General features: G+C 40.1%; 1 protein-coding gene across 3 annotated transcripts in view; it reads right to left on the bottom strand.

Moving 5' to 3' along the window:
- KLHL4 (kelch like family member 4) overlaps positions 1 to 14,003 on the bottom strand; it is a 77,018-nt gene that overhangs the window by 17,451 nt on the left and 45,564 nt on the right. For all 3 annotated transcript variants that reach the window (XM_073360870.1, XM_073360869.1, XM_073360871.1), the window contains exons 3-5: positions 13,752 to 13,888; positions 9,114 to 9,310; positions 3,012 to 3,224 (exon numbers count right to left, since the gene is read on the bottom strand). In XM_073360870.1, the coding sequence (XP_073216971.1) occupies positions 3,012 to 3,224; positions 9,114 to 9,310; positions 13,752 to 13,888 (547 nt within the window). The remainder of the gene's footprint in view (positions 1 to 3,011; positions 3,225 to 9,113; positions 9,311 to 13,751; positions 13,889 to 14,003) is intronic.

The raw sequence follows: 14,003 nt of genomic DNA on the forward strand, positions 1-14,003 counted from the left end.
CTCTCATACCCTTTAAAAAAACTAGGAAGGAAAGAGGAATGACCTCCGATTCTGACCAACTAGCATGGTTGAAATGCATAGAGTAAAAATATTAAGAGAATCAGAAAGCCATAAAATAATTATGAAGTGATATCTAACAATGCATGTCATATAATGCATTGCAACACATTACATTCTGTTTTGATGTTGGGTTGCATTGACAGTCTCATACCACAAATATCACAAAGCTGTAATAAGATGTCAACTCACTACAGAATTGTAAAGCTGTCTCTGTGACTCCCTTTGATAAAGTGTCCATTTCAATGTTAAAGGTTGAGTAATGATGCATGTAATGAAATGTACACTGCTGGTTTCTATGTTGTGTGGTATGCTGCTAAAATTCAAGACAATAAAAGTTTTGGATGTTTTTTAAAAATTATTCAGTCTTCGGACTGATTTGCAATTTAAATTTAGTGATTTTGTAGGATATCCAAGTTTCTGTTACTAGATGAGAAAATACAGCAAAGCACTCACTACATTTCAGGTAGATACGCTGTAGACTGGTATTTTAAAAATGGGCAGATTTTCAGCACGAATAACCATATTGGCCTTATGATATCCTTTTTATCTGTTTATTGGATCTTTGCAAATCAATAATAGTTACTTGACCATTTACCAAAATATCAAATCTTTTTAGTATAGAAATATGTTCTTTACCAAACTGAAAATACGTACATCTGTGTGTGAGAGACAGAATACGCCCCTGTATTAGCACCCAACACATGATTGTAATAATCTTTGTACAAAATATGTCTTTTCAGGTATCATTTAAAAACTCATAATTAGCTGGTCAGTATCATCCTGATAAAATATTTGTGGCAACATTTTATGTAAAGTTATAAGATTTACTTGTATATTGTTGTTAACACACATTTCAAACACCACAGCCCTGCCAAAACAGAAATCAGCAAATAGGAATGTTCTAGACAAAGGAATGTGTACTTGCCTTAATTTGCACTTAAGCAATAAACAGAGTCATCAAGCTGGGAGGGAAACAAAGAAGGCTCAACCAGGTGAGAAAAAGCCATCAGGGAACATCCTTCCAAACAGACTCTTTGTCTCTTAGTGCCCAACTTGAAATATTTTTTTCAAGAGGGGGACTGAATCTATAAAAAGGAGGGACAAACGCCCCCTGGGGCCTCTTTTACTCCCCCTGCCTATCGCATTCACTGCACGTGAAGAGAAAAAGGAATCAGGTGCTGGACTCTGGGTGAGGGGTCCTGATCTCAGAGTTTGCTGAGTTTGCAATAATTTGCTGGAGAAACTTTTCTTGAATCTAATATAGTTGTTTGGGCATTAATAAATATCTGTATTTTCTGGTAACCATTTCTGATTTTTATGCCTAATTACTTATACTCAAATCAATTTCTTTGTAGTTAATAAACTTTTTACTGCTTTATCTAATTGTGACATTCCCCTGGTGTTATCTGGACCAATGATCTGCTAGGTCAATCCTTGACTCTGGGATCCAGCCTTACCCTGCTTCGTTATGAGAACCCCCCCTCCCAGGCTGTTCACTCACAGCCTCTGGCATGTAAGCTGCTGCCAGCTACGTGAGTGAGCACTTTTGGCCAGCAGCTGCTTGGATTGTACAACTGAATGACACTAGCCAATATCTCCAATCCCAGACACAACCCTAGGAACCCCCATCTTTCAGCGTCCAGTTATGCCCACTGGATGCTGCAAGCTTATATGAGTTCATCAATTTAACAAAGAAATTGATATGTACAAGGCTTATCATCCCAAGGGGAGTCTCTGACATACTTCAAACCAAACACACTGCTTCAGATAGAATAAACAAACAAAATTATTAACTACAAAAGATAGATTTTAAGTGTTTATAAATCCAAGCACCAGAAGTCAGATTTGGTCAAATGAAATAAAAGCGGAATGCATTCTAAGCTGATCTTAACATTTTCAGTGCCCTTGCAAACTTAGATGCTTCTCACCACAGGCTGGCTGGTTGCCTTTCAGCCAGGCTCTCCTCTTTGATCAGTGCTTCAGTTGCTTGATGGTGTCTGTAGATGGAAGTGGAAGAGAGACTGCATGGCAAATGTCTCTCCCTTTTATCATGTTCTTTCTTCCCTCTTGGCTTTGCTTCCCCACTCCTTCAGACTCAGGTGAGCATTACCTTATTGTAGTCCCAAACTGACCAAGGAAAGGGGGATGACTCACTCGAGAGTCCAACAGATCCTTTGTTGCTGCCTAGGCCGGTGTCCTTTGTTCCTGTGAGGCTGGGCTGGGTTTGTCCCATCCATGCCCTGATGAGATGTGAACTGCCCCTCTGCTCCTGGAGAGTTTTGCCTGGGCTTGTTTTAAGCCATGAGGACACATTTTGAGCCTCAAACTATATACATGAAATTACAACCTATAAGAATACTATAACAACAATGCTCAGTGCATCATGAGCCCTCCAAAGACATCCGACAGGACAAATTTGCATTGGATACCACACAATCATATTTTAAGGATGAACAAGGGGGTGCAGGGTGTTCCCTTAAGGTTCAGAGCATCACACTAATCTAATGTGTTTAAACTGAGGAGTCTGAATAACTATTTGAGATAATAAACTGGGATACAATTCCCTTAAAGGAATAACAAATTTAAAATATGTGTACTGTCCCAGAGAGGGCTGAGTAGGACAAACATGTCTGTGGAAAAATCTGAGACTGGGGTGTGTGTTAGGGTCACTCTGCAGAATAACCGAGGATGGTGAGTGCCACAGTGTAACCCAAAGATGGCTGGCAGGTAGCAGTTGCATACAGACCTTCAAGGTGTGGCTTGAATACTGGAAAGGCTGTTTCTGAGTGGCCCAGGTGGGAGCTACTTCAGCAAGTCATTGCAAGGCTCCCAAGATTGTAAGGCAGGAGTGACACAGCCCCCTACTGAGCTGGATTGTACCCTGGCAGCGAGGAAAGATTTTGAGCAGGTAGTGATTTAAAGCTATTACCCCTTACTATACATTCATATACCTGTGGTGGGAGTAGCGGCAGCCTAATGTAAGAGAGGAGCATTCCTAGGTCTTGTTGCCTGCTTTGCAAATCATGTCTCACCCACATCATTAAAGCCTGGAATATAGCTTCTTCATCTGGTACATTGATGTCATCGCTAGACAGGAGTTTTGCAATTTCACTAGCAGGAAGCAAAAGAAATTCCTGATTCTTTATTACTTCTGTGAAGTGTTCCTAGAAAGGAATAGATTTCAATGAACTCATGTTACTGACACCCTGATACAGTATATGAACAGAGAATGCATCTTTTGCATAGATTGTATGCCTGCTTCCCAATAGAATCTAGACAAATGTTCTACAGATTACTGAATCTAACATGGTTTCTTAAGTACAGCCAAAATTAATTTCTTTAAGAAATTGTTTTCCATGCCTAAAAAGAAATAGATAACTTGAAATGTAGAATGCAATTGAAAACCACATAGAAAAGATCTAGAGGATTTGTACTGAGTTTCTATGCCAACCTTTCATTTGTGAATTCCAGACCGTGACTTATGACTTAAGTGAGATATCAAAGTGAGTTTTGTGGCTTTAGCCTTCTTTAGAGATAGTGTATGAACAGGATAGATCTAGAGGCCAGGAACTGTTTCAGAGCAAAGCACAATGAGCCCCCAATCCAAACTGGGCCTCTGGACACTGCTGTAATACATAAATAATAGTACACCACTACTAACAAGATAGGTTAGAATTCCTCTGGATCTTACATCTTTGTTCTTGGAGACACTGGCAGTTGGGTCTGAGCCATGTGTTCCATTCTAATTACTGCTGCCTCAGCTCCTTCTAGAATCTTCTGTCAGTCGGTCTCTTTATGGTTAGCAAAGGAGCTCCCGCACAGGAACCGTGCACTGGATTTTTTTCCCCCATGGCTACTCCAGTTCTTTTGAGGAAACTAACTATTTTTAGGCAGCTCCATCTCTTTCAAGCCATTGGTCACTCCTTCATCAGAGGCATGGAGGGCTAACATGCATGAGAGGTTCGAAACATCATCATAGTTGCTTTGACATTTCAGTACTAGGTAGAAGAACAACTATGTTTTTTCTGCCTTAGCACACTAGCACCTAGCAGGCTCAGGGGTCCTCCTTTGATACATCAGCAGTGGCAAGGAAAGGCAACCTGGTGAGTTGGCAATTTTAGGGGTGCTCCCTCAGGAGTGTATTTAGAAGGTTCTGGCGGGGGAAGAGGCAGAGGTGAGACGGAGCTCAGGGGAGAAGCTCATACCCAACTGTCCGTGTCAACAATCTAATACCTTGGAGATCTCGAACCAGTTTGGCACTAGAAAGCTGAGGCCCCAGGACAAGAATCTTGGGTGGTATCTTCAAAGAAACAGAATTACAGGGTAGTGATTTTTTTTTTAACATTGTGCTATGTTGTGAACAAACTTTCGAAACACTTTGGCTTAGTTGTCACACTCTGCCCAAAGAGAGGCCCAGGAACAGAAGCACAATGGTGGTGAAGTTCATTAACAACAGTATGGAGAAGATTGTATGCCATATGCCTAGAGAGCACCCAGGTCCAGAGAGAGATAAATTCCTCACTTTTTTGAGCATTAAACACTCAGATTGAATGATTTATTCTTAATATATAGAGGGATTATTAAAGATTGTTTTACTATTAATATGATATTTCATCCAAGATTAGAAGTAAAACAACTCTCTAGGTCTCTCAAAACCCCTGAAAGTTGCACCCATTTTATAGAGATTAATGACCTGAGTTTCAGCTGCATGAGGAGCATGGTTACTAAGTACTTCTGAAAATGATTCTGTAAGTGATTTGTCCAAAGTTTACAGTGAATCAGTGACAAAATCAGGAATAGAATCCAGGATTTTTGACTCCATCTTATGCTCTGAATCAAGATGGAGTGATTTAAATCCAGGTTATTTAAATGACTTATTTTTAAAAATTGTATGTGCGCACACGCGCGCGCTTTTCATGAACAAGCTTTTCTATCTTGATTTAACATGAGACTTTCTCTCTGTAATCCATTACTCTATTGTCAAGTACATGTAAAAGAAGGAGGAAATTACCCAGTTTTGGAGGCCTGATGCTGCCCCAGTTTCAGAAGAGGAAGCAGCACCTGCTAGCCCCTACACTCCAGCACAGTCTCTACACAACGACTATATGTTGTTCTAAAACAATTTAAGATTGAAAATCAGAGCTAAATTATACTAATAAACCTGGAATAGAATACATACAATCAGTTTGAATGTCCAATTTATTGCTGGTTAGATATTGATGAATGCAAATGTCTTAAATACACCAAGTTCTTACCTCAGCATTCTTTTGCAGTAAACTGTGACAAGTCTTGACCACATATTTGTACTACTAAGGGCAGAAAAGATAGCAAGAGAAAATACATTTTCTCTTTAACAATACCTTTTGTTAGACCATGGAAATTCAGTCCTGGTTATACATTTCTCCCGCTAAAATCTCAAATACTTGGGGACCCAGGCCTGCAGTTTTTACTCAGGTACAGTTCTCCATGGACTGCAGGATTTTGCCATGAATCTTGGTGTCCTAAAATCTTTCATTCAAAGCAATATTTTTATTTTCCCAAAAAACACTACTTCTGGAAGTCTAATTACAAGTCAGTAGTAAGGAAAATAAATTAAAGATGATATTTGTTGTACACATGTAGCCAGGTATGTTTGCATTCAGTGGATGTGCTTGAAATATAAATTAATATCTACAATTACATTAAAGTAGTATATCATATTTGAAAATATAATGCAACCTGGAACAAGGAGATGGAGACATTTTCAAAGTTGAAAATATCACGCGTTTTGTTTGTAGGCAGTAATATGTTATAGACTTCATTATAGTAATGTTAGAGACTTTATTACTATTTAACTTGAAAAGAGTTATTGTATTTAAAATAGATATAAAAATAACAGTATTGGGGGTTTAAAGGAGATGTTCACTTTGGTCCTTAATACACATCCTGCTCTAATGTTGTGATACTCCAGGGAATAGGAACAGGAAGAGAAATCCACTTTAAGTTACAAAAATAGTACAAGCTGTTTATCAGAACAGGCTTCATCTGCATGAGAGAGATACCAGGCAGGAAATTGTTAATACTTTGCATCAATAACTAAAGTAATTGAACAGAAGTTCTCAGGTTTGCTTTTTTGTGGCTGATTTTCTAATCTGTTTACTATTAGTTCATATTGCAAGCAATCTCTCTATCTGCAATATGCCTTTGTAAATTGCTCCCTTAATTTGGATATTTTTACATGTTTGAACTGGTGATGGGCCAAAATCATAATCTTTTATTCAGTTCACTCCCCTGAAGTTCAGGGTGTGTGCAGTATTACCTGACCTTCCCCAAAACATTTTGTAAGACAGGTTCAATCTACTTTAAAACAAATTTTCTTTTAAATTTATTCCTCAACTGATTCCAGAAGGTGCAGGTTTCCTTTCTTGTCCCTAAGCACTTAGTGATTGGGCGATATAAGGCCCCCTTCTGGGGCTTGCAGTGTTCTTCTCTGCCTCACTTCGCCAGCACCATGCTTCATTTTGTAAACAAGAACAGGAGCCAGTTCTGGAGGCTGGGATTTGCTCCATCTGGGTAGCAGGAAAGAGGGGGAGTGGGAGTAACATCTGTGCAGTGTGACCAAATCTCATGACTTTACCCTGAGTCTTGATATATTTTATATTCTTCTGAAAGCCTCAGCTCCTGGATACATGTGAGTATTTAAGATGTTAAGGAGAACAATTTTTCTCAATGCTCCTTGTAACAATCTTTTATGTACGTGGAAACTGTTATCATGTCCCTCCCTCAGTCTTCTCTGCTCCAGACTAAACAAACCCAATTTTTTTCAATCTTTCCGCATAGGTCATGTTTTCTAGACCTTTAATCAGTTTTGTTGCTCTTCTCTGGACTTTCTCCAATTTGTCCACATCTTTCCTGTAATGTGGCACCCAGAACTGGACACAATACTCCTGAGGCCTAATGAGTGCAGAGTAGAGTGGAAGAATTACTTCTTGTGTCTTGCTTACAACACTTCTGGTAATGCGTACAAGAATGAAGTTTGCTTTTTGCGACAGTGTTACACTGACTCACAGTTAGCTTGTGATCCACTATGACCCCAGATCCCTTTCTGCAGTGCTTCTTCCTAAGCAGTCATTTCCCAGTTTGTATGTGTGCAACTGATTGTTCCTTCCTAAGTGGAGTATTTTGCACTTGTCCTTATTGAATTTCATCCTATTTACTTCAGACCATTTCTCCACTTTGTCCTGATCATTTTGACTTTTAATCCTATCCTCCAGAGCACTTTCATCCCCTCCCAGCTTGGTATTGTCCACAAACTCTATAAGTGTATATATGTATTCTAGTAATATTATAGGAAGGGACACAAAAAGTGCCGTCAATCTGTTCATGCTACTTGCCCACCTTACTGGGTGAAAAACTGGATGGGGCCATCAGTGATTGGGAGATCCCAGTAGAAATGAGAAGGCGAACACACACTGGGGGATGCAGAGGTGACCTCTCCAAGTGCTTCGTCTCCAGCCACTCATTGGCCAGATGGGAGAGCGGGGGTAGTGATTGGTCCCTAACACATCCCTTTCATTAACTTAAACCCTAGCCAAGGCCATGTGGAGCCTCATTTTGACCCATTTCAACAGCCCCACCCTTCCCACATTAAACTGGTAGCTTCAGAGCTGTGTTATTGCAGATGCAGTGGGGTTGACCTGTTTTGGGGTCAAGAAGGATTTTTTTCTTCCCATAGGGGCCAAACTAGCTAAGGCCCGGTGGGTATTTTTGCATTCCTCAGGGCATCCTGGAGGAGTTAAATAAGAATAGGATGTAGTGTTTGCTAGGGATGTAAGTTTGTCACAACTTGTAGCTAGTTTCCAATCTTAAAAGGAAAAAAGCAAGAGTTCCCAGAAGTGTTTTAAAAAAAAAAAACAAAAAAAAACAACCTGACATTTTGCTGATGGGCCTTGTGCCTTTGGGGGCCAAGGTTCCCCCTTTAGTACCCTCTGTCCCCCTGTCAGAGAAACTGATGCAGTGATAGGATTCAGAAGAGTGATCTGAGTCCTAGGGTTAGGCTGAGGAGAGTCTGTGGGTTATGTGGTAGGAGCCATGTAACCCTGCACTGAAACCACTTAAAATGCCTGATATCTGAGAGTATAGTTGGCAAGGAGGGTAATACCTCTCTGCTGTGTTAAATTTAATAAATTTGTAACCTGTGACTTCAAATTCATCCCAGCGTTTGTCCTCATTTGCCACAATGTCCAAATTAATTTACTTCTATCTCTGGAATGGCTTTTAGAATTGTGAAGCCTTTACACTGCTACTAAATTTGTTGATATCTTGTGCTCATAGTTTGAGAATAAAATTGCTATTTGTTTCCTCAGAATGTTTCCTCTTACATTAATTTTGCTATACTTGCCACTTTTTTGTATTTTTTTCTAAATCTCATCTACTTTTTCTTTTTTGCCTTTCTTCCTGTTTGCCTACCCCTTGAAAGCAGTGTTTGACTTCTCTTTGCACTACCATTAGTCAATAAAGATGAACTGTTGTCCTTCCTTGACGGCCGCTAGACCAGAATCCTGTTGACTTTTCAAAGGATACAATATAGCTTGCATACAGTATCTTCAAATATAACAAGATGGCTGTTCATACTTTTTCTTTTTAATAACAGCAAGTTATTAAATAACAAGTCAAAAATATAAACAACAAAATCAAATGTTCCTTTCTAATGTTTTTATCAGCTCCCAATTTCATCCCAGTAATTACACCTATTACATTTTCCTTTTGAGGATGGATTGTGGCACATATTTCTTGTTAGGCATTGTGCAGGATACTCCTGCACTGGGAGTTCCTGGACGCATGGTACCTTAGCAAGGCTCAGTGTCTCTAGATCTCAGGTGTGCAAATGGAGAGCACAGCCTCTGCATCAGTCTGTGAAATTACAGCATCAATACATCTCTGCACTCAGCTAAGTTCTGCTGCAATAACCCCTGGCCATCTTTCCATCACCCCATTGATTTTACAGATCCAATATAGTATTCATGCCTGCTCTTCATACTGTCATTTCAAAATGGTTGGATTAATAATCTTACCATAGTGTACAGATGTGCCACCTTCAAGAGTTCCATGCAACCCTGTGCGTCTCCAAAGGATCGAATCCCTAAACAGTTTGAAGGATGGAGCTGCTTCATGAGAAAGTTGCAACACACTTCAATGACTTGAGACAGCTGGAGAAGACAAGCTGCAGCCAGCAAACTTTCTATAGTGTCTTCCTTTAACTCTAAAACTCCTATAGTGTGGTTTAGATCAAGAAAATTATGCATTAATTGGTTTGCCATTCATTTCCCTTGTACCTACGGCTACAACTACCCTACGAACAATGGGTGTGATTTCCAGCTCCTGTATGCGTACTCATGCTAGCTCTTATCTGAGCTAGCACAGTAAAAATAGCATTGCCATGGTAGCACAGGCAGCAGCACGGGCTTGCCACCCCAAGCATATACCTACAGGGTTCAAAGGGTTTTGTATTTGGCCCAGCTCGCCTGTACTGCCACTGCCTGTGCTATCATGGCTACGCTACTATTTTTGGTATGTTAGCTCAGATGAGAGCTTGTCCAAGTATGTGTATGCCATAGCTTGTATGTAGATGTACCCCACAGGTCTATTTGTATTTTTTTTCCCCATGAGTCTTTCCTCATTGGGGAATAATCTTTGGAAAATCTGGGCAAGCCTTCAGGTTGTATCACCACCTCTTTTCCACTGAATGCATCCAATGAAGGGAGCTGCTTACGAAAAGCTTATGCTCGAATAAATTTTTTAGTCTCTAAGGTGCCACAGGTACTCCTTTTCTTTTTGTGGACACAGACTAACATGGCTGCTACTCTGAAACCACCCCTTTATAGCCACTGTTTCAGTCTAGGTTGCAAATGAGTCTGCTGTCGTCCTATATCCCTTCTGTGTGCATTTGTCAGCAACTGGATCTTATCTAATTGTCAGCCCCTACCGCAACCCACTTCTGATATACCATTCCATGCTAATGACTGCACAACAACTAACAGTGGGGCAAAATTTGTCTGGGCTTACCCAAAGAAAGGCAGCTCTGCTTTGTGGTTGGGGGGCGGGGAGAGAGGAGGAAGGTCAGAAATTGCTGCAAAAGGTGCTTTGCAGCAGTGACTCACCCCTGCCCCCCAGGAATGTGCATAAAGGTACGAAATCTGGGGGAGGGGCAAGTCTCTATGTCCAAGCAGTGAGGAAGCCAGCACCCACCCAATCTCCGCTAGTGAAGGTGAATGGCAGGCTGGTTTAGGACCTGCTGTGGGCATTACGCTAGTAGCCCTTTTTAAAGCGGGGCTGGGAAGGAATTTTTCCCACACCACAACAATTGGCTTCAGTGGAGTGTGATTTTTCAACTTCCTCACAGCAGGTGTGAGGATGGACCTTTTCTGGTGAATAGAAAAAGTGGTAGGCGATTTGTCACAACTTATTTTGTAATATTGGGTGGATGTTCAGTGAATGTATTCCATAGGGAGGGCAGCCAGTGACCAAATAAATGGCCTGGTAAAGGACTTAAAAGGAGGTCCTGGATAAAGGAACAGAACAGGGGAGGGGGTTCGGGGACTCCTATGATCGGTATGGCTGGGAGCCAACCCCCTCCATTCTCATAGCCCTCCTTAACCCTCTTACGAGGCTGGTGGATGGTAAGGTCCAAGCCATGGGTCGGCTGGGGGACCTGGATGGAAACAAATAGGGGCTGGTGGAAGTCCTGGAGAATTGAGTTTAATAAGCATGGATTTGCCTGCACTGTATACTTTATCTGCTGGGTAGGCCCAGACATCTATAGAATAAGGTGGTGGCTTGATTAAAACCCATAACAAGTCTCCTGTCCTTCTTGCGGTATACCCAGACAATTCTGAGTCAAGATACAGAAGGATGTTTGTTGATCATTCTTAGGTTGGGTCAGTACTGCTAACCGGGATATAAAGTGTATCTCTGTAAATAGGAATCAAGGGATTGGGATGGAGGAGGACCTGCAGGGAAAATCTAGAAACAGCCAGTCTGGGGAGAAATCTTAGGCTGAAATTCACGGCATCTTGTTTGAGTTACCCACTAACCCAAACCCCAGAAAATTGGTAATTTTGTACTAGGTAGGGGGTTGGTAGACTCTGTTTAATGTAACATAGTATTGAAGGGGTCAACTAATATTAACAACATGGAAAGTTTATTTCATGCTTATATGCTATGCATTTATTTTCAAATAAAATACTATGCCTGTAGATTAATTTAAATTCTGATGTTAATTATGAATTAAACTTTTCCCATATCTCATTTTTAAAAGACTTTTACAGTTAATTTATATTAATCATATTTTTCTTTTAATTTTACCAACTAAAATGTGTTAAACTTTTATAAAATTGCATTCATCCATTTTCTTGAATTACACTTACATATTTTGTTCCATAATATCATTGTTGTGAGGTTTATTTGAATATTAGTGTAAAATCTCTAGTTGTAGGTTGCACTTTTACATAATACCTGATATTTCTACAGGTTCTAAGACCATCAAAGTGGAAACAGTCTTCTATATTTTTAGCACTTTAATGTAAATATCAAAACACAGTAAATGAAATGAGCACTTGGAAAACATTTTAAATGCCAAGTTCTTGCACAGTAACCTTTTTAAAATTTAATTTTACTTTATATTTGCCATGAAATAATGTTTTACTCTCTTTGAAATGATGCATGGAAAGCTTGGACCCACTCAACAGGTATGAGCCACAGTTTCTCATGTCCCGTTCTGGAGGTGATGCATGTAGAAAATTGTCTTATTCAAAGCAAACCAATGAGTGCATGTATGAGAAAGGGAGAATGGAAGATCAGTCCGAGATAGTTCATCTCTGTACCATAGACTGTGCAAGGGTGTTGTTCTGGTAATTTGTGTGCTGCTACATTCTGGGAGACTGTTTTTTTCCCCCTTCTCAAGATTCAGGCATGGGAGAAGGAGCTCCTTTAGCACCTATGGCAGAGTGACCTTTATTCTGAGTTGAATAATCTCCCAAAGAGCTAGTATCTGCAGCCTTTCAGTGCTTGCATAACTTTGAATGCTGTGGATATTTTTAATTGGATTGTACACTAGAGTAACAGAAATCTGTTCTACAACATTTTTTCTCCACAGATTACAGAGCAGCAAGAAAAAGACAATTCACACTTCTCTGGTTTGGTCTGTTTGGCTATTGACTAAGTTCTCAGAATCAAATTAGTAATTAATGTAAACATTGGGGTGCAGTTGTACTGAAAAGAGTGGGGAGAGTAGAATAGAAAAGCTGAAAATACTCTGCTACTAACATAAAATATCTTAGACCAATTTTTTTCAAGTAAACATCAGTAGTTAATTTTTCAAATTTGTGGCTAGTTCATGACATTAAGGAGTACATCTTATTCCCCTTGATCCAGTTCCAAGGACGGGCCTGTGCCTCTCCCCCTGAAGGAGATGAGTTGCTGAAGTTGAACCTGGCCATTTGGTGGGGCATCCAAAGGGCAAAGGTTCTCAGCATGCTCTTCCCATATAACTTCATGAACAAAGCAACAGGCAGAATCTGGCCTTTATTCATTTAAATTACTATTCCTCTTCTTTGTGCCTGAATTAAAAATAGCAGATGTTCTAATCATGTACAGAGTAACAGAATATTTTGACATTCGTATATCTGTTGGAATAAGTACTTGCAGTGTTGATATAGCCATGTTGGTCCCAGGATGTTAGAGAGACAAGGTGAGTGAGATGATGTTTTATTGGACCAGCTTCTGTTGGTGAAAGAGACAAGTTTTCAAGTTACACAGAGCTCTTCCTCAGTTTCAGAAACATATCTCTTTCACCACAGACATTGGTCCAATAAAAGAATAAGCTATTTGTCATACAAGATGTGGAGTGTGAGGGAGTTGTCTATTTTTATATATATCACGTGCACCTCAGTTTACTTATTTGATATTATCCTGCCTGACTGCAAAGAAGTGAATCAAAGGAGGCTTTTTAGAGATGGGGGAGGAGAGAAACAGGAAACAAAACAATGGCAAAGAGAAAGTACAGTCTGAGAAAATATCATGGGGTTCCTTGAGGAAACAATGGGGGTAGTTAATAACCCCCTCACTCTCTGCCTCACTCCAGTGAGGTTTGTTTTTCCCAAAGCCAAACCTAGGATCTAAGTGGATTCTGAAACCTTAAAGATGCTGGCACGGGTAAGAAAAGGGATTGAGTTGGTTGTCAGAAGCTGCCTGAGATGGAGATGCCAATGCAGACTCATGGAAGGAGGGAAAGAATGCAGCAAGACAGTCTGCTTCTCCCAGCTGAGATGGAAGTAACTGGACTGAATTGAACTTACCACCCAGAGGTCCAGTCCCAGAGGGGTTGAACCATGTTGTTCCACCCTTCAGAGAGATGAATGAAGCCAGAACTTTCACCTTAGCGGTGCACTCAAAGGACACAAAAGGGTCTAAAGCACAGCTTACCCTGTAACTATGACATATTCTTATTTTTCCTCACAATAAGAGCTAGCTAGGGTTGTTGTGGGTTATTTTTATTTTGTCATCATATTTAGTAAATAGCATTCTACACAAATATATTTTCCAGTATTGGGTATGTATCTAAGCACTAATATAAAATGGATGAGGTGAAAAATTTTGCATGCTGGACAGTGTTCACCTTTCTTTACAGAATTAGAGAATAGATTAGGAATTACCTGTATAGGCATAGTGCACCAAAGCTTTCAGTGCATCTGGGTCCACTCCTTCCATTTTGATCTCTTCTTCTTTTGCTTCACGCACATCATTAGTAAACATTGCAGCAAAATAATCAGACACAGCGCTAAGAACCAATCTTGAAATGGAAACAGCCCATTATTATGCAATTCATTTGTGTGTTTAGGAGAAACATATTGGCTGCCTTTAAAAGACTTTATCCTTACAGTGGTTTACAGTGAAGTTAAAAGGGA

Source organism: Lepidochelys kempii, chromosome 9 (assembly GCF_965140285.1).
Source record: "Lepidochelys kempii isolate rLepKem1 chromosome 9, rLepKem1.hap1, whole genome shotgun sequence".
Classification (NCBI taxonomy): Eukaryota; Metazoa; Chordata; order Testudines; family Cheloniidae; genus Lepidochelys; species Lepidochelys kempii.